The sequence below is a fragment of the Primulina eburnea genome, chromosome 12, assembly GCF_022965805.1.
Source record: "Primulina eburnea isolate SZY01 chromosome 12, ASM2296580v1, whole genome shotgun sequence".
NCBI classification, from domain to species: Eukaryota; Viridiplantae; Streptophyta; class Magnoliopsida; order Lamiales; family Gesneriaceae; genus Primulina; species Primulina eburnea.
In genome coordinates, this window is record NC_133112.1 from 30,172,167 (window position 1) to 30,198,241 (window position 26,075).

General features: G+C 37.9%; 2 protein-coding genes across 2 annotated transcripts; one reads left to right on the forward strand and one right to left on the reverse strand.

Annotated features, from left to right (window-relative positions):
• The first annotated feature begins 455 nt into the window (after positions 1-455).
• LOC140808305 (cytochrome P450 CYP749A22-like) lies at positions 456-3,025 on the forward strand. The gene is made up of 5 exons (XM_073165395.1): positions 456-820; positions 933-1,156; positions 1,445-1,677; positions 1,769-2,147; positions 2,500-3,025. Exons 1-5 carry the CDS (start codon positions 475-477, stop codon positions 2,926-2,928), a joined length of 1,611 nt encoding a protein of 536 aa, XP_073021496.1. The 5' UTR covers positions 456-474; the 3' UTR covers positions 2,929-3,025.
• LOC140808306 (uncharacterized) lies at positions 2,904-24,790 on the reverse strand. Its single transcript, XM_073165396.1, has 12 exons — positions 24,299-24,790; positions 23,943-24,106; positions 12,876-13,098; positions 12,633-12,802; positions 12,335-12,546; positions 11,595-11,729; positions 5,838-5,966; positions 4,835-5,253; positions 4,104-4,320; positions 3,804-3,997; positions 3,383-3,637; positions 2,904-3,054 (listed from the first exon to the last, which is right to left on the reverse strand). The coding sequence occupies exons 1-11, from the start codon at positions 24,784-24,786 to the stop codon at positions 3,415-3,417; spliced, it is 2,574 nt and encodes an 857-aa protein (XP_073021497.1). The 5' UTR covers positions 24,787-24,790; the 3' UTR covers positions 2,904-3,054; positions 3,383-3,414.
• Positions 24,791-26,075: the final 1,285 nt, after the last annotated feature.

Sequence of the window (26,075 nt, forward strand, 5' to 3'; positions counted from 1 at the left end):
AATTTAGATCATATTATACGTTTGTGCACGAATAAACATATATATTTTTTGGAAATATTTTTCCCAACAAAACAAACAAATATAGACACATCATAATTTTAAAATTATTTTCGAAAACGTTTCTACCTGGCTTTCAGATTCCGATATATGTTAAAAATTCTATAATCAACTTGTGACTAACTTTAAAAAAAATGATTCTGTGATAATATTATATTATCTTATTTTTATATTTTAAAAATAATCACATAATAATTAGAATTAATATTTAATCGACAATGAAAAAGTTTTTCCATTCGAAAACATAATCAATCAATCATATCATATTTCAGAATTCATCCTTCGAAAGCAAGTCTCCGAAAATTAATGAATTTTATTGGAAAACTCAAATGTAGTCATTGATTACGTCATTATAATGAATTATTGTAAAAAAAACAAATAAAAAGTCAAGGTGTATATATATATATACATGTATGTATGTATATTTCTGTTCTTGAAGAAGAACAGCATCAAGTCACTTCCCTTCTTTCAAACAAATTGAATTTCCGGATTGAAGCCATGATTACCCTTTTGTCGATCTTTCTATCATCCCTTTTACCGACAATCCTTTTAGTTATCATATACAAGTTATGGTGGATCCCGTTTCGTATTCAACAAGAACTTGAATCCCAAGGAATCAAAGGTCCATCATACAAGTTCATATATGGAAACACGAAAGAAATCATCCAAATGAAGAAGCAAACAAGTAGCACACCCATGGATTTGTCACACGACGTATTTCCAAGATTGCAGCCTCACTTGTATTGCTGGTCCAAGATTTACGGTAAAAGATTATATTTCCATTTGTTTCAGTATCTTTCGATTATGTCATTTGGGTTCTATGCATACTTTGCAATTTCATGAATGATTCATGTCGGGGAATGTTATTGAATCAGGTGATGTTTTCTATTTCTGGATGGGAACTAAACCTTTTGTTGTGGTTACGGAACAGCACATGGTTAAAGAAATACTAAGTAATAAAGAAGGCAAGTATTCGAAACTTAAGATTGAAGGGTACTTGCAGAAACTATTGGGAGGGGGGATTGTTGTGGCAGAAGGTGAAAAATGGTCAAAGCTTAGGAGATTGGCTAATCACGCTTTTCATGGAGAGTGCTTGAAGGTGAAAATCTCTCATTAGTTGGTTTGATCCAATTACTGTTCAAGAACCCTATGAACAACATATAATAGCATGTCACCTTTAGGATATTACCCAAATAGTGCTTCTAAGGAGGACATTTATCGATACATGTGGGTCCATTGATTGTTCAGTCGACCCCAGTAGTATACCTTAAATACATACTAGGTGTAGTATCCTAAGGTAACATGAAATTTCCCTCCTGTAGACATACATGTATTGTTTATCATGCCTGAAATCATAACAAGAGATTATGGGTTCACCGCGGTTCAGGATATGGTTCCAGCAATGATCTCTAGTGCTAGAAACATGATGGATAGGTGGAGGAATTACGAAGGAAAAGAGATCGAAGTGTGCGAGCAATTCAGGCTTCTAACCTCAGAAGTGATCTCCAGGACAGCTTTCGGAAGCAGTTACTTGGAAGGGATAATGATATTCAAAACCCTCACAAAGTTGTGTAACTTGATCTCCAGAAACGCGTTTAAGATAAGATTTTACGGCTCTAAGTATGTGGTTGATATTAATTACGAATGTATATTCTATAATAAGAGACCCTCAGTTACAGATTACTCAATGCTTAAGAGGTTAATTCTGCAGAAAGCTTATTCAGACTGAAGATGACATTGAAGCTGACCGAATCGAGAAACAGCTCCATGATTCTATCCTGGAAATTGTAAAGAAACGAGAAGCCGAAGTTAGTAAAGGGCAAGTTAATGGTTTTGGAAATGATTTTTTGGGATCACTCCTGAAAGTTCACCATGACAAGGATCCAAAAAACCAAGTGTCGGTCGATGAAATCATCGATGAATGCAAGATCTTCTATTTCGCTGGACAAGAAACTACTTACAGCTTACTATGTTGGAGCATTCTCCTACTTGGGATTCACACGGATTGGCAAGAAAAAGCAAGAAAAGAAGTGATTGATCTGTTCGGCCAAGAAAATCCCAACTCAGAAGGCATCGCTAAATTGAAGAATGTAAGTAATGTTTATTAGAGATTCAAATTTTTGGATCTTTATATAGGCTAATCTAGCCAAACCTGGTCAAATTTAACCTGAATACGAATTAAATTTACATATTCAAGATCAACTTCAAATTTTATTAAGGCACTTCAGATCTCTTTTAAATGAAAGTTGGAATCAAGTTCAACTTCTCATGTATGAACTTGATATCAACTGAATTTTTTTAATCACAAGTCTAAATTTACTAAAAGCATGAGTTCAACCGTCTCCAAACCTGAAAATACACTAACACGACCACTCGACTAAATAACGGATTCCACTGTTATTTCTTGTGCATAACACGCATGATTGCTTTCTTGAAATTTAGGTAACCATGATCATCTATGAAACTATGAGGCTATACAGTCCTGTGACTACTATTACAAGAAGAATAGAAAGAAAAACTAGATCAGGGAAATATCAGTTACCAGCAAACGTCAACCTGTTGATTCCTCCTCAAGCATTGCATCGAAATCCTGAAACATGGGGACATGATGCCCATGTGTTTAAACCAGAAAGATTTTCCGAAGGATTGGCGAAATCAACAAATGGCAATTCCTTGGCGTTCCTGCCCTTTGGTTCTGGACCTCGAATGTGTGTTGGAATGAACTTTACGCATAATGAAGCTAAGATTGCGCTATCAACGATCCTTCAACGGTACAAGTTCACTATATCACCAAACTACATTCACTCACCACATATAGTTCTCACCACGCAGCCTCAACATGGAGTAAAAATCTTGCTGCAGCAGCTGTAAGCAGAAGCTTGCATCATCAGTTCTCATTAATATTGAAAAAAGAACTACTGCTATTGTCAGGAGTCATACTAATATAAAGATTCATTTTGCTTGGTCATTGAGAGTGATTAACATGTGGGTGATTCCCTGCAAAAGCACGAGACAGGCAGTTTCAGGAGTCAAACCGAGTATTTAAAAAAATATATAAATAAAAATCAAAAAGTTTTGGTTTGATTACTGGATCTTATCCCTCCTGATCGAGAAAAAAGTTACAAATTCTAGGAAACCAAAAGACCATGAAGCCACGAATTCACATCTCCCAGAATATACCATGAATGAACGGTTAAAAAAACCCACTAAGAATTGCAGAAAATATTAGAACGAAACTCCAAAAAAATATGTAGCCTCCGTAGAGGATATTGGAAATTATTAATATTCATCTGCATGCAGATTCAGATAAAGGATTGACAACAACCTGAAATTTAGTTCCAGAACAATGAGTTGTACTTATGCAGCTCCTTTCTCGTGTCCTGATATTTGATTCAAGACTCCCATAACTTTGAGTAGAAAAGCATACTCATAAGCTGTCTCCGAACAATGAGCAAAACGACCACAATCACGGAAATGTCCCCCATTCATATTCGTCTGCAGAATTACTGAAGAAGAACAACTTGAGCATGTTGTATCTCGTATCTTCGCCACCCATTTTGCCGCTTCCCAAACACCAACCCTTACGAATGGAAGAATCAGAAGTACATAATTAAAATAACAGCAGAATATATTTCATAATATGGCGGAGTTTACCTAAATTATGAGTAGGTCTACGAGAACAAATAAACGAGCTGACAACATAGCAAAATATATGTTGAAATGATAATCTAAAAAAGTTTGATTACCGGGAATCATTGAATGACGACGAGATGAGCATTGAAGGGCAGCAAACACCTTGAGGTATATTATCATAAGGAGAGTACTTAAGAATATAGTCAAAGCAAGACTTCGTTTGAGGATTTCCAAATTCTTCATAATCCAAAGTAGTAAGAGGTAAATGGGGATCTAATAGAGTGTTAAGTACATCGAGAAAGGGAACCTATCATGGAAAATGCAAAAGCATTAAAAATTTTGAGATCCAAGACAAAGGAACAGTGAATTTAAATTACATTTAAAAGTTAATAAAATGGGTATTCTCTGCTTACCTTCAAAATGGCAGCACGAAATAATTCAGGATGCATATTTACAGCTGCTCCCACAAGAAGACATCCAGCACTGATACCCACTGCACCAAGCTGATTTCTATGGACTAGACCCTCGTTGATCAAATGGTTGCCACATGCGACAAAATCATAGATGGAGTTCAACTTGTTCGATAAACGGCCAGATTGATGCCAAGAAGGATCTGCACCAGCACCACCCCTGCACCAAGGAAAAGATCATATGCAAAAAAAAATAATGTGTGGTATTCTACCAACAGCATTTGATAATCCTCAATCAGTGGAATGAATTACTTGACAATAGTTCTAGCAGAATAAAGGAATAGATAAATACTGCATGTTGTACACAATTCCAAAACAAACTCGCAGTTCTTCATGATTAAGAGTTCTTTGCTCTATTCACAAGTTTTTAAGGTAAAAATTTGTTTGCAAAATGCAACATTGACAAACTATAAGACAACCTTTTGAACAGTTTCACAGAAATCGCTAAAGTACACTACAGACAGTATTTAAATAATAACTTATGGCATTTTCAACAATATTGGCCGTTTGGTATACACATTAAAAGGGGAACCATAAGACAAGTTTCTTTGACTAGGAACAAAACAATATGAAAATACATACAAGAGCATAAGATAATTGATTCCACAAAAAAATCATTCATTAAAATTTGAAGATAACATATAGTTAGAAAATTATGACTCGGCTTCCAATACCTCACATCTGCGAATGCAAACACCCAACCCTGATCAATTAAGCTTAAACGGTCTGGACACCAGCTTTTATCAAGACCCTCGCCATATGCACCATACACATGTAGAAGTCCAGGAGACTGCCCTTTCTGAAATGCAGTGCGTGAAAACAGGATAGTTAACGGGACTTTGACACCATCATGAGAAAAAACCTCTTTCTCCTCACAAGTGTATTTCTGAGAGAAACCTTCCCATCTGTGAAATCCATTATCCTTAGTACCTTTTCCTTTCTTGTATGAGAATTCAAGAGATTTAACAGTGTCAGGGGCACTAAATGGTGAGTTATTGTCGACTACATCCATCGAAATATTTGTCACATCTTCCTGTTGAACAATGACAAAAGTTTTCCTAGCCATGTCATAGTCAACGATAAGATCAGGCATCTGTCACATTAGTGAAGAGAGAGAGCCAGGTAAGTAAAACTTTTTAAACATGAAGTTAAAACCAGGGTTTCAAGAGACATACGATTTAAGTGCCATTCAAACAATACGGATTTCATTGATCAAAAAAGGATTTTGGCTTCAATATAAAATGTTTATTGCTTCATATGAGGCACTTATTAAGAACTCAGTATTAGGAATCACCTAATAGCTTTCCAGCCAAAAACAGTTTTTTATCCAACATATTAAGAAAATAAAAGGTTTAATTTATAAACTAAAACATAGCAGTTTCATTACACCAATAAAACAACAATCAATAATCCAGAAAACCAGGAATTAATATACAATTTTTGCTTTACTCTTTAAGTCATGTATGATTATGTCACTCCCAAAACGTCCATAGAGTTTTTATATAAAGCAAACAGTGAACGCAAGATAACTTGTACATCAAAAATTCAAAAACGGGGTCCAAAATACGAAATAAGGCAAGTAACAAGCTAAGTAAATTAATCCTTGTACGCTAATTAAATAAAAAAGTGCTAATAGACAATTTTAAAAATTAATCAGTAGCTAATCTGAAACTATACCACAGGTGAAGAAAGGACAACACGGTAGACTGAATTCTTGAAGTCGTGATTTGAACCGGGTGTGATGGTACACATGTTTGAAGGCATTGGAAAAAACCAAGGATTAAGATCACTAATCTCCATTTGTTTCTGCAACACAAATCAATACAGATGAGAAGAAGATGAAAGCTGCAGCTAAGAACATGATCACAACAACAATAATAGCTAGATTGATGAAATTTGAGAAGGTGGGGATGGTCATATGAGCAAAACAAATATAAAGTATATCATTGTAATGACAACATTTATACAAGAAACCAAAAATGATTAAGGTGATGATTGTGCTAATCATTACAATGTAGTAAACTACAGTCTTCATTATCATTTATAAAGATCTTCAAATTGTGCAAACAAAGACAACTGGAAAAAAATTATCAGCATAGTCTAAATGTTAGATATTACAATTGCACATTTCTCTGTTACTCAAACATAGCAAAAATCTTCCCAGTACATGTCAAAAATGAAAATAAGGTTCATAAGAGAAAACTTGAAGACTTTACCAACTGAAACAACAGATGCATGTGTATAACATCAAAGAAAATTTAGAATTTACTCATAAGAAGTATCATTGTAACAGAAATCTGTCGAAATGTGATGTAAATTAGGGTAGAATCAATTCCCTTAATTAAGGGATTAGAATCAATTCCCTTAATTAAGGGATTCGGTTAGGTTAATGTACAGTTAGTCAATATGCTGATTTTTAGGAATTAGTTAGTTTCCTTTTCTGTTATTCTAGAGCATTCTGTAAATCCCTATTTATGTAACCTTTTACTCACCAATTGAAGTAAGGAAGAAATTATTCCTGAATTATTTTTCAACGTGGTATCAGAGCCCTAGGACATTAGTCTGGGTTCATTCCGCACATTCCAGCCTTCATTGCTGTCCAGTTTTTTTTTCAAGCCTTCATTGCTGTTTTTTCTGTTCTACTTCCCTATCCTTCACCATGTCAATCTCTGAAACTACCATTTCTAGCAGCTCGTCTCTCCCTGATGATACCACTGTTGTCCAGAAGACCGGTGACCTGCAGAATATTCGGGCCTCCAATCGACTCAACGGGAAAAATTATCTCAAGTGGTCCCAATTCATTCGCACGTATCTCAAAGGCAAAGGAAGAATCGGCCATCTTATTGGAACGGGACCACCAAGGGAGGATCCAAAGTTTGACGCTTGGGATGAAGAGGACTCTATGATCATGTCCTGGTTATGGGACTCCATGGATCCCATGATCAGTGACACATGTATGTTCTTCTCCACAGCGAAGGAAACTTGGGACTATATCCGCCGCACCTACTCAAAAGCCAAGGATGCTGCTCAGGTGTATGAGATAAAGACTAAAACTGCAGCCCTTAAACAAGGTACCAGATCTGTCATTGAGTATGCTTCTCTGCTGCAAAATCTATGGCAGGAACTTGACTATTACCGAGTCTTTGAGATGAAATGCCCGGAAGATGCTGTACTATTGAAGAACTTTATTGAGAGAGACCGAATATATGATTTTTTGGCCGGATTAAACCCTGAATTTGATCAAGTAAGAATTCAGGTCATTGGCCGAGAGGACACACCGTCCCTAGAAGAGACGATCTCGCTGATTCGCTCAGAAGAAAGTCGCAGGGGTATCATGCTGCTTGAGCCACAGCACATGTATGGATCAGCACTTGCAACAAAAGGAAAGGATCTAGAGACGAATAAGGCGGCTGATATACAAAGACAATATCCAAGCAGAGAAAATCAGTGGAAGGGGAACAAAGACAACCTATGGTGCACTCATTGTAAGAAACCAAGACACACAAGGGAAAATTGTTGGAAGCTACATGGCAAACCACCAAGCGAAGAATGGGGAGCCCGAGTAGGGAAGCCGAGACCTCAAGCGCACCTGGCTGAGGATCAAACCAGGGATGAAAACTCAGCAGTAGAGGGGCTTAACCGAGAGGAGATTGAGAAGCTAAAAAATTTGCTGGGGTCCCTAGAGAAGCCCTCTGGTACATGTTCTCTAGCCCTCTCAGGTAATGGCTCATTCTCTTTTTCTGTAGATGCCTCAGGAACCCTAAATGCCAACTCTTGGATAATAGACTCTGGTGCTACTGACCATATGACACCCATATCTCAGATTTTTCACTCTTATACACCATGCCCAAGTAACAGGAAAGTTGTAGTGGCAAATGGCTCTGTGGCTACAATGGCAGGCTTCGGAGACATACATATCTCCCCTATGCTTAGCCTAAAAAATGTACTTCATGTACCAAAACTGTCCAGCAGCCTTGTCTCCATCCATAAACTCACTCGTGATCTTAAATGCCATGTTACGTTTTTCTCTTCCTATGGTATTTTTCAGGACCTAGCTTCGGGGAGGAAGATTGGACTTGCTAAGGAAAGGGGGGGCCTTTACTACCTTGAGTCTTCACCACAAGCCAGGAGCAATTTGTCCTTGTTTAGTTCATCCAATAAAGATACCATTTGGCTACACCATTTGCGCCTTGGTCATCCTTCCTTTAGGACTCTAAAAGTTATGTTTCCTTATTTATTTCAAGGATTAGATATTTCGGAATTTCATTGTGACACATGTGAATTAGCAAAACATACTCGAGTGTCTTTTCCTATCAGTAATCAAAGAAGTTCTTCTCCTTTCCATTTAATTCACAGTGATGTATGGGGTCCCTCTAGGATACCTAACATTTCCGGGGCCCGTTGGTTTGTCTCATTGATTGATGATTGCACTCGCATCACATGGATATTTCTCCTTCAACATAAATCTGAAGTTAGCACTGTTATACCAAATTTCCATGCGATGATTCAAAATCAATTTGGAGTAAAAATAAAAAGGTTTAGGACAGACAATGCCACAGATTACTTCAACCAAATCCTATCACCTTATTTCCTGTCACATGGTATTATCCATGACTCATCGTGTGTTCAAACACCTCAACAAAATGGGGTGGCTGAAAGAAAAAATGGACACTTGCTAAACACTACCCGAGCCCTACTTCTTCATGGAAACGTTCCTAAGACCTATTGGGGGGAAGCTGTTCTTACAGCCACGCACATGATTAATAGACTTCCTTCACGAGTGCTCGACAACAAGAGTCCAGTAGAATGCCTTAACAGCTTCTATCCTCACTTTAGAACCTCAACCGGCCTCACCCCTAGGGTATTTGGGTGCACTGCCTTTGTTCATGTCCATAACACCCAAAGAGATAAATTGGATCCCCGAGCCATCAAATGTCTGTTCCTCGGTTACTCAGCCACTAAAAAGGGGTATAAGTGCTATAATCCTTCTTCTAGAAAATCGTACATCTCTATCGATGTTACCTTCAGTGAAAATAAACCGTTCTTCTCCAAGTCCTCTCTTCAGGGGGAGAGTCCACTAGAAGATAGCCCTTGGGAATCCTTTGAACCGATCCACACTCTTGATCTCCCTCCTATACCAACCGAGCCTTATCCTACTCCTACTGAGTCCGAGCTTTCTAACCCCACAAATGTGTCATCTTCCCACAAGTTTCCTAGGTTCTCTCAGGTGTACTCAAGGAGGAAGACTGCCCCGGAACAGACTCAAGTCCAAGCTTCCAATCCTGACTCCGGAGATGAGATCGCGGTAAGTCCCGAACACCCTTCTCATATTCAACAGACTGAAACACCAACCATTGGCCCGACAAATGACCTAGACCTTCCTATTGCCATCAGAAAAAATACCCGGGAATGCACTAAACGACCACTATACCCATTGTCTCACTATGTTTCCCTTAAAAACCTATCGCCAGCCCACAAAAAATTCATCGTCAGTTTAAACACCATTGCAATCCCCACTACTTTCTTTGAGGCATTGTCAAAAAGGGAATGGAGAGATGCTATGAAAGAAGAAATGAAAGCATTGGAAAAGAATAAAACCTGGGAGGTTGTGAATAAACCAGAGGGAAAGAACATTGTTGACTGTAAATGGATCTTCTCACTAAAATACAAGGCTGATGGATCCCTTGAGAGATACAAGGCAAGGTTGGTAGCCAAAGGGTATACTCAGACGTATGGAGTTGATTATCTGGAAACTTTTGCCCCGGTTGCAAAAATGAATACTGTGAGAATTCTTTTGTCTTTAGCTGCTCACTATAGCTGGCAACTTCTGCAGTATGATGTTAAGAATGCTTTCCTCCATGGTGACTTAGATGAAGAAATCTACATGCACATCCCACCGGGTTTTGATGGAGAATCAAGCAATAAGGTGTGCAAATTAAAGAAGGCTCTTTACGGGTTAAAACAATCTCCAAGGGCATGGTTCGGGAGGTTTGCAAACTTTATGAAGGAATCTGGATACAAACAAAGCCAAGGTGATCACACCCTCTTCATTAAACACTCCTCTGCAGGGGGAGTAACGGCTCTTCTAGTCTATGTCGAGGACATCATAGTAACTGGGAATGATGAAGAAGAAAAGCTAGAATTAAAGAGAAGAATGGGAAAGGAGTTTGAGATAAAAGAACTGGGCAAGTTGAAGTACTTTCTCGGTATTGAGGTGGCTTATTCTACACACGGGATTTTCATCTCTCAACAAAATACATTACAGACCTACTTACCGAGACAGGAAAGGCTGCGTGTAAACCGGCCTCTACCCCAATGGATCCGAATCACAAATTGGGAGAAAATAAAGAGGAACCAGCAGTTGATAAAAGGATGTACCAGAGGTTAGTTGGTAGACTCATATACCTCGCTCATACTCGGCCAGATATAGCCTACTCAGTCAGTGTGATCAGCCAATTCATGCATGATCCAAGAGAGTCACATCTTCAAGCTGCAAATAGGGTACTTCATTATTGGAAAGGGAACCTAGGGAAAGGGATTCTGCTCAAAAGGAACGAGAGGCTTACTGTAGAAGCCTACACTGACGCTGACTATGCAGGATCCCTCGTAGATAGAAGGTCTACGTCGGGTATTGTACGTTTCTAGGTGGCAACCTAGTAACATGGAGGAGTAAGAAGCAGAATGTAGTGGCCAGGTCCTCGGCCGAAGCAGAATTCAGGGCGATTGCTCAAGGGCTATGCGAAATACTATGGCTAAAGATTATTTTGGATGATCTACGGGTCAAGGTAGAAGGTCCCATGAAACTCTACAGTGACAACAAGTCCACAATCAACATTGCACATAATCCTATACAACACGATAGGACAAAGCATATTGAGATTGACAGACACTTCATCAAAGAGAAATTGGAGAGAAAACTAGTGTGTATGTCTTATGTTCCAACCGGGTGCCAGTTGGCTGATGTTCTGACCAAGGGACTAAGCAGTTCAAGTTTTCATGGGCTCATATCCAAGCTGGGAATGGAAGACATCTATTCCTCAGCTTGAGGGGGAGTGTCGAAATGTGATGTAAATTAGGGTAGAATCAATTCCCTTAATTAAGGGATTAGAATCAATTCCCTTAATTAAGGGATTCGGTTAGGTCAATGTACAGTTAGTCAATATGCTGATTTTTAGGAATTAGTTAGTTTCCTTTTCTGTTATTCTAGAGTATTCTGTAAATCCCTATTTATGTAACCTTTTACTCACCAATTGAAGTAAGGAAGAAATTATTCCTGAATTATTTTTCCACAAAATCCAAGATTGTTTTCACATAATTTACAAAGTGAAAATTGTAGTGACACCAAAGAACCTCGGTGATGGATAAAAAACAGAAGTCAAATGCAACATTACTAAAATCAGGTCCTTCCTTGAACAGAAAATATGAAACGAACACCTGACGATCAACATCAAACGGCATGGGGATTGAACATATTGAACGGCAACCGTTTTTGTTAAGAAAGATGACCAGATGTTCGTTAAACATGTCCATATCTTCCAGGCAAACATCTTCACCGGGCATGATGGCATCCTACAGAGAAGGTGAAAATAAATTAATTTGAGTATCTGGTATTCATAAGCTAAGTACAAGATATAAAACAAAAAGAAATGTGGATCAGGTTATGTTCAAAGTAGCACCCAATAAAAGCAAGAGAATGTATACTATTTATCGACAAGGATGTTCATAAAAAATATCAAACCAATGAAGCATGAACATATCGTCAACTTCTTTGCTTAGAGCATGTTTTGTCAAGACACACAGCTTAAGGAATTATATTTATCGCCCATCAGCTAAAAGTTGTAAAAATACAAAAATTTGAAAAAATCATTAAATCCAATCATCAACCAATTTTCCCGAAAAGACTTAAAATATTTTTAAACTCGTCATACAAAATATTTTAATGGAACGTTCACAACGAGGTTACAAAATAATTTGTCAAAGCACCAAAGCTGCACGTTCTTATTTAAGATCTTGAATTATCCTCAAATGCAGCATTTGGATGTTCCTGGAAGGTTGGAAATTAATTCCAGTCACTACACTGTTCAAGCTGAAGAAGCTGATCCCAAAATCATTACGTATGAAGGACATCTATGATCTTTCACAGATAAAAATCCAAGTAAAAAACAAGATATTACCTGCAAGTTAACTGATTGCACATCATCATCTCGACATCGGGCTAGATAATAACCACTCCCTAAAAACTTCTTACCCTCCCCTGTTGGAGCATTTGTAAGGATGTAAAAAAAGCCACAATGATGTTCCAAAAAGTATTGGACTCCGGAGACACGTTTACAGAACCTTTGCAACCCCGCTTGTAGATTGGTAGAATTTATGACATAAACCTGCACTGCCGCTTAGACTTCAGTAAAGTATGATGTAGAGAAATATATGATGTAATTTGATAAAAACAAAAAGAAAAGAAAAGAAAAGAACAGAATTGAAATGGATAAGTTCCTTCCTCTGATGAATTCCTTGAATTAGAGTTCAATGTTATAAACTTGCCATTCTTGGTGTTTGCAAGATCCACACAGAACTGGGAATCATTTTCTGTATATATTACATTATCATATACAAAGTCCGATCCCAGTTTGGCGCACATGACCCTGAAAATTATATATCATGACAAATAAAATAGGGGATACCCAAATGAACTGCACATAAAACTATAGAATTTACCTGTAAGGTCGTTGGTTCTGGTCATGTAATGTATAGAACAATGTACAGCCATCCTGTCCCCAAGCCAAACTCATAACACCCTCAACTCTGAAATGTGGGAGGATAGCATTAGTTCTGAGATCCTTAATTTGAAGCTGGAATTGTTCTTCCCCTGTTGTGTCAAGTGTGTAAGCAAGGAAATTGTGACATGGTGATACTCTGCAGGTACCCACGTGGACATATCCTATAACATAGATGATAAAAACTATTAATGCATATACGTGCATAATTGAAAATATTTGCACACATTCTCTTAAAAACTTGTGTTCTATGTAGGAGAAGCACATAATAAATATTCAAGAGAACAGACTACACTTGATTCACGTCAGGCATAATACATTTCCTTCCTTCTTACTAACTTCACCCCAAAAGCTAGCTTAAGGAGGAAGGATTCTCCAAATTTATATATACAACTCTCAATAACTTAATTCACCCGATATGGGACATCTTATACATCATCTTCAGGCCCAAGATTGAACAATTGTAACGTGAAATTTATAAGACATTCACGGGTGGTTCATAAAGACGGTATGACATATAACGGTGAGTCTGGTATCTGTACCATGTTAGTTAGATATTATAAATAAAATCTTTTATTTTTAGGTGATAAAATCATTGATATTTTTTTATTAATTTGTTTTCTTTCTAAGAAGATATTGATCAGTCATTATCCCTTAATCCTTGGGATTTTGATTGTAGTTGTAAATTATTTATACAACATTGTATTTATATGTAGGGGTGCAATCGAGTCGAGCCCGAGTATCACACCATTCGAGCTCCCTCAAAAAAAATTTGAAATACTCGAACTCAAGCTCGAGCTCGACTCGATTCAAATATTAATTTTCGAGCTCAAGCTAGACTCGATAACGTATCGAGTTACTCGAGCTCAAAAAACTTGATTTCAATTTTTTTAATTTTTTAAATAAATATATTAATATATATATAAAAATAAATATATATTTAATAAATATATATATATATATTGTCGAGTAGCTTGCAAAAGTCACTAACTACTCGAGCTCGACTCGATTACGAGCTTGAGCTACTCGTGAATAGCTCGATTCGTTTGTAACTCTATTCATACGTAAAAAAAATACAATAATTAATATTTCTTCTCAATATACATGGTACCAAGGTTATAAAAGACGGGAAGCGGTCGGTGACCGCCTACTATCTCGGCTGCCTCGGCCTCCCAGGCGGTGCATAGGCGGTTGAATTTTTTTAAGTTATTTTTTATAGATAATCATGTAATATAATCACAAATAGTTATCATTTTTTTATGCAAAATGTGCATTAAATAATGTTTAAGCACTAAGAAGCTTCATACAATATAATATCATTTAGATAATGTACAATTAATTAGTTGACTTTAACTAGATTTTTAAAATTGTTGACTAAGTTTTTAAAATTGTTGAATAAATTTTAAAAATTGTTGACTACAACTTAAAGATCTTGACTGTCCGCCTCGCCCGCCTAGCCCGCCGCCTCAACTTGCCTCGACCCGCCTCCCCAACGTCGTATAGCTTGGACCGCCTAAAACACCCGCCTCATGCATAGGCGGTGTGGTCGAGGGTCGCCTACTGCCTAGGCGGCCAGCGGCCACCTTGACCGCCATTTAGAACACCGCATGGTACCAGAGCCTAAGGTTCAAAACCCTAGGATAGCCAAAAACAATGTCAAAAGCTCCTCAATTGAGACTACTCCAATCACTCCCTTTCCGAGTGCCGATCATTCATCTCTCCCCATCACAACCATAAACTGGATGGAAAGAATTATCTCCAGCGGACACAGTCCGTAAAAATTCTAATATGTAGCTAAGGAAAACTAGTTTACATCACTGACGAGTTTCCTAAGCCAGAAACAACTGGCCCATCATACAAGACACGGGTAGTAGAGAATTCCATTGTTCTTTAAGTCGCTGTTATTTGTGGTTTAATACGGCCAAAGAGGTGAGACACAGCCCGACGCATGTACTCCGACCTTGGAAATGCCTCTCAAATTTTTGAGATTCGATCAAAGCTGAAAGACATGAAGCAAGGATCAAAGATTGTAACTCAATATTTTTTCTGATCTCCAAGAACTCTGGCAAGAACTTGACATCTTCTTTGGAGAAGAATCCTCCTGCGCTGCATGTAGCGTGAAACAGAGGAAAAATCTTGAAAAAGAAAGAGTATTTGATTTTCTTGCTGGACTCGCTCGGTAATTGGATGAAGTCCGAGGACGTGTGGTGGCCCAAGAACCCTTCCCATCGACTGAAGATGCTTCGCCGACGTGCGATGTGAGGCAGTGTAACGCAAGATGATGTTAATTGATGACAGACCAGTTTTTTCAACCAAACCAGAAGGATCAGCCTTGGTTTCGCACAAACCAGCACCCCACTGGAAAAATAATTCAGATCAAAAGCCAAATACCAGCCTGTTGTGTGAGTATTGTCACTATCCTGGACACACCCAAGAAAAATGTTGGGAGCTCCATGGTAAACCAGAAAACTGGCGAAGAAGAAAAAAGATGGCAGGGAATATAACAGTCAAACTCCAGAGGGAAAATATGGATCCTCTTCAATTTCCTTAACCAAAGAACAGATTGAACAAATCTGTAAGCTGCTCAATCAACCCACGGCCAGCCTACTGTCCAGTCCCAAACCCAATATTGGATCTTGTTCAATGACACGAGCTGGTAAAACCTAATCAGCCAAAAAATCTCATTTTTTTCTAAAGGAACCTTGGATCATTGATTCCGGGGCCTCCGATCATATGACAGGTTGTTCAAATATTTTTAATGCATATGTTACATGCGCAAAGCCTACTTCTGTCAGTGTAGCCAATGGTTCTATAGAACAAGTTGCTGGAATTGGCAACATAGCATTATAGCTGCGTTCCATGTTCCAGCATTGAAATGCAACCTGATTTCAGTTAGTAAGATAACTCGAGATAATAATCGTGTTGCTAACTTCAAATCTTCTTTCTGTCAATTTCAGGATCCACTAACGTGTAAGATGATTGGAACTGCTAAGGTTTATGATGGCCTTCACTATTTTGAAGGTGATCCGCCCAAGAGAAGTCAAAATTCCAGCTCAAGTAATACATCCTTGTCTGTCTCTAGTCCTAGGGAAAAAATGTCATTGCATCGTAGGCTTGGCCACCGAATTTTTCTTATTTAAGACGTTTGTTTCCATCCTTGTTTGAGAATAAAAATATTATGTAACGCCAGAAAAATCAGTCCACGTAAACCGCATGCATGCAAATGAATTTAAATATATAATTGTTTTATTTAATTGATTTTGATGCTTACTTGATGCATATTATATGATTAAATGTATGATTGCATGATTAAATAATTATATGACATGATTTAATGAAATTGTAAATTTTATCCGAATATTCGATAATAGGCCAGGGAAAAGAGATTGGGGACGACGGAGATAAAATAAATATTTTCAAGACTTCTTAATATGATTAAATTTTTCTAAAAATGTAAGAGTTCGAATTATTTTATGAGACGAGCTCGATTTTATCCGGGTAGCCGGTTTTAGGCAAACGAGAAACTTTAAAATATCAAAGGCGTTATTTTTGAAAATTAATTTTTATAAACTTTTATTTTTCAATTAAATAAGTGTTATTGTGCTCAATTTAACTAAATTGAGTAGGCCCAATTGCTCCTATACTTGAAAGCCCAAAACCCAAGCTCAGTATCATGCAAAAATAAAATCTATAAAAATGAAAACATAGCTTCTAAACTTCATAATCAGCCGCTCCACGCACACAACACACACACCAAAATTTCGAAAAATAAGGAGGTAGAGAAAGCTAGGGTTCTTCGTCGCCGTTCATCCTTCTTCGCACCCCACGCCGACAGTCACGTATTCAAGCGTTTTAAACGCAAAGGCATGCTACTAAATCTTTTTGACGCATCATTCGAACCATAATATGCTTGTTTTTATTATTTTTGCATGAAGAATACTTGTGTTCAATTACTTTTACGATAGAACGATTATATCCAAAGTTTTGACGATTGTACGCTCGTTGGTTAAATGTTATGATTTCTAAGGGTTAGGCCGCCAACTTGGGACGATTTATGGGTAGAAAATGGACAATTTAAGGTAGAGTCGAGGGCTGGAATCGAAGATGGCAAGGGAAAATACACCTAAGGTTTTCTAGTATAGCCGATGGGAAGATGGTCGGCTAGGTGGCTTGGAACCATGCATGGCTCGATCAGGGCTGGGCTAGGTGGTCGTGCTGGACGTGGTTAAGGGTTGGGAAGAGTCCTAGCAGGGCTAGGACTCGAGATCAGCGGCTGGGGAAGAGTCTTTGTGAGTTAGGACTCCCCCATGCACGCACATAGAGGCTGCGGCTAGGAGGGCTTGCGGCTCGGTAGAGGCTTGGCTAGGGTGGTCTAGGCGGGGTCTCAGGGTGGTACAGAGAGGCTTAGAAGGGTTCAAGCTCGAGGGTGGCTCGAGCAAAGGGCCCTATTCGAGTAGGAAACTCATAGGCGCATATGGAGGGATACGCGCAGCTCTTGTTCTCGTGCAGAGTTGCAGCGTGGTTTAGGGGCTCAAGGCTGGTTTGGGTCGAGTCTTAGGCTGGTCTAGTGATGTCTAGGAGGGCTGGTGATCGGTGGTCAAATAGCTAGGAGAGTTCTAGCTCGGGTAGGACTCCAACCAATTTAAATAACGCGGCCACGGGTAGAGGTTGCACGCAGGGCGCTCTAGCTGCTTGGCTTGAGGGCTGGTTCAATGGGTCGGGGCTGGTCAGCAGGGTCCATAAGGAGTCTGGTCAAGGTTTGGATCGAGGTGGCTCGGGCATGGTTCGAGAAAATCGTGAGATGGCTCGAGGTAGTATGCTAGGGTTCGAAAAATTAAGTTAATGGTTAGGGGCTTGAACCATGGGTCCACGGGGGTGGCTCATGACTCACAAGGGTAGTTTAGGAAGTAAAAAGTTTATGTCTAGAGTTTGGGATTAAAATATTCAAGTTTGAATTAATTCGGGATTAAAACGCTTTACGAATAATTAAATAGGAAATTAAATTGAAACACGTGAATTTAAGATAAATAAAATTATTAAAAATTAGATTTAAGCTTAAATAATTATTTGGGATAAGCCCACGTCATTAAAAGTACGAAAAAGTCAAAATCGAGAAATTTTACGTTTAGGGCAAAACGGTCATTTTACACCTGGGTTGTACGAAAAGAGTTGGCAGCGTCCCGAAGAATCATAGTGCATGATAAATGATATAAAATGATGATTTTGATGAAAATATGATATTTTATGATTTATAGTATAACTGTGCAATTTTTATTGTTAAAATTCTATTTTTGGAAAGTCATGATATTTCATGCTTTAAAAAGGGAAAATAAAATTGAAAAATGTTTTGAAGGATGTGAATTGACTGCGACAAACGGATAGAGGATATGTGGGGGATCCGTTTTAATAAAGAACGGTGAACTTACAATTTTATGGGAATGTCGTGAGGGATTTACGGGACAAGGCCCCAGAGGGAGCTTGAAGATCGTATTTTCATGGCGGTGCCTAGTGTCCGTCCCCTTGCGCAATGGGAGCTAAGACTGACCAATCGACCAGAGGAAAAAAAGGCTAGTCACTTTCAAGGATCAAATTTCACCCAAAATGATAAAGGATGCAAAGCTTTACGATTTTATGATTTTACGATATATGATTTATTTATGCTTAAAAGTTATTTAAATAAAAATATGATTTTAATGCATGTGCTTGTATATGTATTATTTGTTATTCATGATTAGAACGTGGTGAGTCATTAGACTCATTATATTTGAATACTGCAGGTGATGATGATATTGAGGGAGGCGCTGACGCTTGAGTGGATCGAGTACGTCAGTACACTCCCGAGGGACATTTATCCGCGTTAGATTGATAGGCAAAATTTAAAAGATTTTGTTAAGGATTTTATTAGAGATTTTATACTTTATTTTGAATTTAATTTTGATCTTGTTAAAGGTAGAAGTCGAATTTTGGTAATTAACGATTTTATGGATTTTATACATTTCAGGTTTAAATTGTTAAATTATTTTGATTTATGGAAATGTTAAGTTATTTTAATTGTGGTTTTCGAATTAATGGGTAATAAAAAAAATTAGTAGAATTTCAAAGTAAAAAGTAAGGGTCGTTTCATATTACTTCCTTTGATTGTGAAATGTGTCAATTTGCAAAACAAACTCGCAATCCATTCACTCCTAAACCATACCCACCATCAACACCATTCTCTATAATTCACGACTTATGGCGAACTTTGAGGGTGGTACATCTCATGGTAAAAGGTGATTCCTCACATTTATCGATGATCACAAGAGTCATAGTTCATATGTTAATACTCCTCAACAAAACGGGGTATCGGAAAGAAAGAATAGGCACTTTGTTAGAAGTATCATGGGCCCTCATGTTCACAATCAATATTCCAAAGTATTTGTGGTGGGGTGCCATCCTAACTTCAGCCTACCTAATAAATTGCTTATCAAGTCAGACTCTAAACTTAAAACTCCTTTGTCTATTCTATTCTCATGTCACACTATCCGCTGCTATCCAAATCCGCGGCAAAACTGTTTTGTTGGGTATTCTCCCACACAAAAAGGGTACAGGTGTTAATTGTTATTGTCCCCAAACAGGAAAAACATGTCCCTTGTGATGCTATTTTTTTTAGGATACATCTTATTTCCCATCCACTTCGATCCAGGGGGAGAAACAGGTAGAATCTTGTGCCTGGGACGATGTAGATCTTCCTTTGCTCATTGATAAACCAAACACAACCTTTCTGCCCGAATCTCCCAGCCCTTCAAGTGAATAAAATAGTTCTGATTATAGGCTGGAAACAGCAGAACATGTTCCTGGACAGCAACAATTACAGGTATACACGAGAAGCCTCAAGCTGGTAAGGACATCATGAATCCCATTCACTGTCAATAGAATAAACCGACAGTAGATCCATCCAAGGAATCAGGTAATTCGAATCCAAATCTCGATCTAGACATGGAAATTGCCTTCAGAATGGGTGTTAGATCTTGCACTCAACATCCCATATCTCAATTTGTTTCTTACTCAAGTTTATCCCCTACATTTCATGCTTTCACCTCAAATCTATCAAGTGTGTTTATTCCCAGGTCTATTGAAGAGGGATTGATGGTTCCTGAATGGAAAACTGCTGTCTTGGGAAAAATGAGTGCTCTCAAGAAGAACAAAACATGGAACTTGGTGAAATTACCACAAGGTAAACGAAATGTGGGAGTGTAAACAGATTTTCACAGTGAAATATAAAGTTTATGGCTCTGTAGAGAGAGAGAGACAAAGCACGGTTGGTGGCCAAAGAGTTTACACAGACATTTGGGGTTAACTATTAATTTGTTTCCTTTCTATGAAGATATAGATCCGTTTTTATCCCTTGATCCTTGAGATTTTGATTGCAATAGTTAATTATTTATACAACATTGTTGTAGAACCCGTAAATCAGTCTACGTATAAGCCATGCATAATTCTAGTATTTTGAATTAAATTGACTTCATTGCATGATTATTTCAATGCATTTCTTTGAAGTTAATTATTTTATTATTTCATGCAGTAGTTTGATTTTTCAGTTATTTCAGTGAGGCCGGACTGGAGTTGGAGCTTTGAGATAGAATTTAAGATTCGATAAATATTTTCAGAAGTTAATTTAGCTAGCAAGTAAGTTCATTTAAATTAGTAAGAAGGTTTGAGGATTTATTTTAATTACTTGAGGTGAGTAGGGAATAAGTTCATTTAAGTTTCAATAATTAAAGGATTAATTCACTAAATTAATTAAGGATTAGTGAGGCTTTTAAGGATTATAAATTTACTAGTTAGAAAAGAATTCCCCTCCATTAAATTGTGAGAATTTCGGCCCCCTTAGTTACTAGAAGATTCAATTGCCAACTCATCACCTTTGACCCCTTCTTGGTAGTTAATTAGGAGGATAATTCTTTTTTTTGGGAGCACCATTAAATTATTAATCAACCTCATTCTAACCTAGACTAGCATGCAAAAATTCGATCACCACCTTCTAGATACATCCATCAACTCACTTGATAAACTACAATTCAAAATTCAAATGAGGGAGACTTGGTCTTGATTTCTCCCTTATATTTTGCACCCATCACCCTCACTCCCCTAACCACTTATTCCCCTCCCCCATGACCGAAAGTGAGAGCCATTTTCAGTGTTAAAAACCGTGGGACTCATAGCTAAAAGTGGGAAGAAACCGAGAGCAAGAAAGAAAGGAAAGAAGCATTCCACTCCTCCGTGCCGCGTCGTCGTCGTTTCGTTCGTTTTCTTTCGAAACGAAACCAGGCATGTCTGGATTTCATTCAAACCTCAATCAAGTCATATTATCAATTATTTTCAGTACATGATCATGTTTTATCCAGCTAAAGCCGAAATGCATAGCAAAACATTTTGAATCAACTCATGCAGAATTTTCGAATTTCCTTGGCAAGCTTCACGGTTTCTTTTGGTTTGTGAGTTTCAGGTATTGAATCGGTTCCAGGCTCCCAAAGCTAATCCTAGGCATGTACTAGGGCATGTTAGGAACACATTTGTCCAGTGGTTTGAGCCCCATGACAGCCGAGACCAAGAAAACGGCAGCAACTCCATTTGTGTCTCTTATGAGTTTCGAAAATTCAGATTTGCTGTCCAAGGGTAAGGATCTGATCATGGCTGCCCTAGGGGCCTATAGCCATGGTTGGATCACTCCCCTAGCATGTCTAAGACGTGACTAAGTCGCCATTTTGGTGGCTTGGTCCATGGCTAAGCGGTTTTACAGAAAACATCAAGAACAGCCCCCTCCCATCTCGGCCTTCGGTTTTTGACAGCACATGAGTTCGGCTTTGGTTGGTTTCGTGTGGATCTTGGTTGGCCTATGGCCCTTAGCCACGGTTCATACCATGCCCCTAGATGTCTAGGTCGTGCCATGGTCAATCAAATGGCCACTGGAATGACACGAGACAGCAATCAAAACAAAACACTACACACGCATGCACGCGAGTTCTCGGTAAGGATTTTCGGTTGGTTGCTGGAATGGTGAGAATTGTGGCTGGCCTAGGGCCCTTAGCCATGGTTCAAATCACTCCTTGGGATGTTGGTAAGAGTCTCTGGTCGGTGGTTCACGACCCAATGGCCGGTAGTCTCGAAAACAACACAAGATACGCGATTGTACAGCTGCTGGAAATTTACAGCAAGTTGTTGTGTCGGTTCGGAGGCTCGTTCGAGTTCTCGGTCGGCTTTTAGCCTATGGCCTTGGACTGGACAGTGCCCCATTGAGTTAGGAAGGTCATGTTTTTGACCGTTTGTGATTCAGATCATTTTCGAGGTCGTACGGGAATTTACGGTGCGATGTGCCAAATTGACTTTCGAAAGAGCGTTTCTTGTTTTGGCATCCATTTCACCTAGGTTTTGACCCTCATCATTTTAGGAGCATTAGTTCATAATTTTAAGCGTATTTTAATCATGACTATACGTCGGTTCAGTGTTGGTTCGGGTTGGTTCGGAGTCATGATTAAATACGAAGTCATTAGGCGTCATAGTCGCATTTTTGAACTTAAAGCGCATAGTTGGCCAAGTTTAAGCTATTGCATATTTTTCATGACATATTTAGGTTGCAGCGAGCCTGGGAACGATCCAATCCAGTTGGTAAAATATACAGGATATTTCCATTATGCCATTTAATTATATTACGTGCATGAAATTAGAAAATGATTATTTTTGAGATTTATGCGATATTGCTTGTGGTCAATTCACTATTATGGGAGCACTATTTTACTCGGTCGCCAGTGACCGATCAGTTCAGTTTGGTACCACCCGGTCGCCAGTGACCGGTCAGTTCAGTTCAGTTTGATACTACCCCGGTAGCCAGTTACCGATCAGTTCAGTTCAGTGCAGGGGCCACAGGCGTAGACCATAATCTCAACAGAAAATTATTACCAGTTATTTCAGTACAGGGCTCCAAGGAGCAAACATTTTTACTATGACTTTCAGTTCAGTTATGCACGTATTATAATTGCTCAGTACAATTTTTTTTCAGTATGCCTCATGACATGATATTTTATCCATGCAAATTATATTTTACTCGTTACCTACGATATATGCATGTTGAGTCTTTAGACTCACTAGACTTGATTGTTGTAGGTACTGATGAGCAGGGGGCCGAGGGCGGGGACCAGTGAGCCAGCTTGGGTCGGCAGTAGTGGCACCCGAGGACCTCAGTTTCAGCACTTGTCATTTTTTTTATATGCAAACACTTTTATCAGTTGTAGAATATTCTTAATTTGTTATTTTTGGCAAACTTTATTTTCTTCCGCTGCTATATTTTTAAACATTGAACTTGATTTATCAGTTGATTTTATGAATGAGGCAATTTAAGTTCTTTAAAAAGAAAATTTTAATTTTTCCGCAAATTTTCAAGTAAGGATTTTTCGGGCCTTCACAATTGTATTAATTGATTTCATTCGTAAAAAAAAAAAAAAGTAGAATAAAATAATCTTTCTCCTCAATTTACACTTCTCATTTGCAGGCCTCCAACCATTTTAACACTACTGAATGGAAAGGTCAACTTTAGAGATTGTATCAGAAGACATGAACTTCTATACACAAACATAAGTAGTATAAGACAGTCTAAATTAGTCATAACAAGACTCGCAATTGAGAAAAAAAGTTGAACTTAATGCTTAATTATTCATATAAATATCTTAGGTAAATCATACAAGTTAATCAGATATGAGACAATGTGCTAGTTTCATACAAAATAAGTAAACTATATTGTATTTAATTTAAAGAAATATGGCCAAGCACATAAGATTCCTGGTCATTCCACAGACAACTTCAATGTGGAATATCCTCAAATTATAATTGAGCCAAAAAGCTAGTAATTCCATCCGATATGTGTACCTTAAAGTAAACTAATAGCCAACTGCATATGTACGGAGTATTTTTCAGAAGATGAAATAATTTGGGATACAAGAAAATGAACGGGAAATTACTAGCAAAAGGAACTTGCCATGCTTTTCTGCAATCTCATTCCAGTCGAGCAAAACTTGCTCCCTCCCAAATCCTCCTTCAGAAGAACTGATTAAAGTATTCAACCAACCTTTCTTTTCACCAGAAAATTTCCTACACAAAACAGGATACTCTTTCCCCTCTGGAATGCATTGGTAGTACAGCCTATTCAAGCACACGAAACATAAAAAACTAAATTTAAAGAATCTCAAGAAGCATATAATCAACTATCAATGGGAGTTAAAGTGAATCTACATGATAAAAACAAAATTATACAGGAGATAAAACACACATAATCCACCACACAAATGCAAACATTTACGATTTCAAGCAAGGCAATGGATTGAAAAAACAGACCAGGGTCCCCAACGTTCAGGAGGGGTAGAAATCTTGGAGGGAAGTCTGGAAACCATCTCAGAATAAAGATTCCTCTGCAATTCTTCGGTTTCTCGCATGAATGCCTCCGCGTATGAGTTCTCTCGGTCGAGGTAGCTGATGAAATCAGGGTCGTTCGTGTTAGACATCCAATGAAATGGATCTTGAAACGTGACCCCATGGACGGTGGACTCAAAAGGAACCTTCTTGGCCTCCGGGGGGAGGTGAGGCGGCGGAGCGAAGCCAAAGTTCTTGTTTCTACAGGAGGAGGAGAAGTATGCAGCGTGTAATTCGTTGCTTATTAGGAAAGTCAACGGCAGAAGGACCTTCTTATTTGAGGACCGGGAAAGGAGAAGACGGGCTGTTAAGCCCGCCATGGCTGGGGCGGTGGCGCGGCGGTACGATTTTGAAATGGTGCAGAATCTAGTTTCAGAGTGGCATATGTGTAAATTCACATATCCCGAATTCATAGCCTAAATCATTTTGGTATGTAAATAAATAAATATTAAATTTTACTTTTAGTTTTTAAATTAAGTAATGTTGTAGTGCAGGCATGCTTAATAAGTATGTCAATTCGGATAGGTTGGGTCAAATTAACAATAGTATTATTCAAAAATTGTCCAACACGAACCTAAAATGAACCAGAGCCAATCCGAAAACTGTCAACCCGAACCTGAACCTGAAGCAACCAGATCAATATGTATAACCAAATTTTGAATTTTTAAAAAAAAAATTCAAAAAAAATATCAATATTTTAATTTAAACACATAATAATAAAATCTCCTTCATATATATGATTTAAATTTGAAAGTTTAATTGTAGAAAAATAAATATATTTACTAAATCAAATAAAAAATTGTTTAAAAAATAAAAAATATTAAAATTAAATATCAAATTATGAAAATTTATGATATAAATATAAAATAAATATTTTTTCAGACTTGCAATATATAAAAATGTATGCAGTATTTATTAATTATATTTTTTTAAAAAATAAAATTTTCTGGTCAACCCGGGTTGACCCGAACCCAACCCAACCCGATCCGATCATTTTTTTCGAGTCAACTATCGTCTATCGGATCCAACCCGATCTGACCCAAACCTGAAAACGCCAAACCCAAACTTGATTTTTTTCGGGTTGAACCGTGTCGGGTTGATGGGTCGTGTCGGATTTTGACACTCTTAATGCTTAACCTGATCGATTCGGATTGGAATCGGTTTGTTAAGCTCGGAATCAAGTTCATTAGGGGTGAATGGACCTGAAACCGTCTTTAATTCACTTTTAATTGATTGAATTGGTTCAGTATTTTCTGAACCGATTTCGGATTTGGATCTGGCCAATTACTGGATCCGACCCGAAATCGGACTAGAACCCAAAATTTTTTAAAAAAAAATTAAGAGTCTTGGGTGGCTACTGTGTTACTCAGTAGCCGTGGGCAACATCGGATAAATACCACATTATTTATTTTCAGTTTGGGGTCAAATTGAAAATATACATATTTTTATACCCAACTCAACTATTAATGGAAAATCATTTTTTTTTTAATATTTGCACATGTCTACTTTAGCTCAACTCTACATTTATGTACATTAATCAATTTCTCTCTTTGCTATTATTTTTAAAAATATATTCAATAATTGTGTTATAATTTTACATACACTCTCTTTATTATTATTTACTTACGATTTCTTAATTTACTCATATTAACAATTCAAATTTCAATTGCATCATCTTCAAACTGTGATGGTGGGAGAGGTA

Excerpts from the sequence above, each read along its gene's own strand:
- LOC140808305 (XM_073165395.1), top strand. The coding sequence starts at position 475 with ATGTATATTTCTGTTCTTGAAGAAGAACAGCATCAAGTCACTTCCCTT. Across the intron at positions 1,157-1,444 it reads TTCATGGAGAGTGCTTGAAG|GATATGGTTCCAGCAATGAT; the intron begins GTGAAAATCTCT and ends ACCGCGGTTCAG. Across the intron at positions 2,148-2,499 it reads GCATCGCTAAATTGAAGAAT|GTAACCATGATCATCTATGA; the intron begins GTAAGTAATGTT and ends CTTGAAATTTAG.
- LOC140808306 (XM_073165396.1), bottom strand. The coding sequence starts at position 24,786 with ATGAATTCGGGATATGTGAATTTACACATATGCCACTCTGAAACTAGA. Across the intron at positions 12,803-12,875 it reads CAGAACCAACGACCTTACAG|GGTCATGTGCGCCAAACTGG; the intron begins GTAAATTCTATA and ends TATAATTTTCAG. Across the intron at positions 12,547-12,632 it reads AACTTATCCATTTCAATTCT|TGCAGGTTTATGTCATAAAT; the intron begins GTTCTTTTCTTT and ends TCTAAGCGGCAG.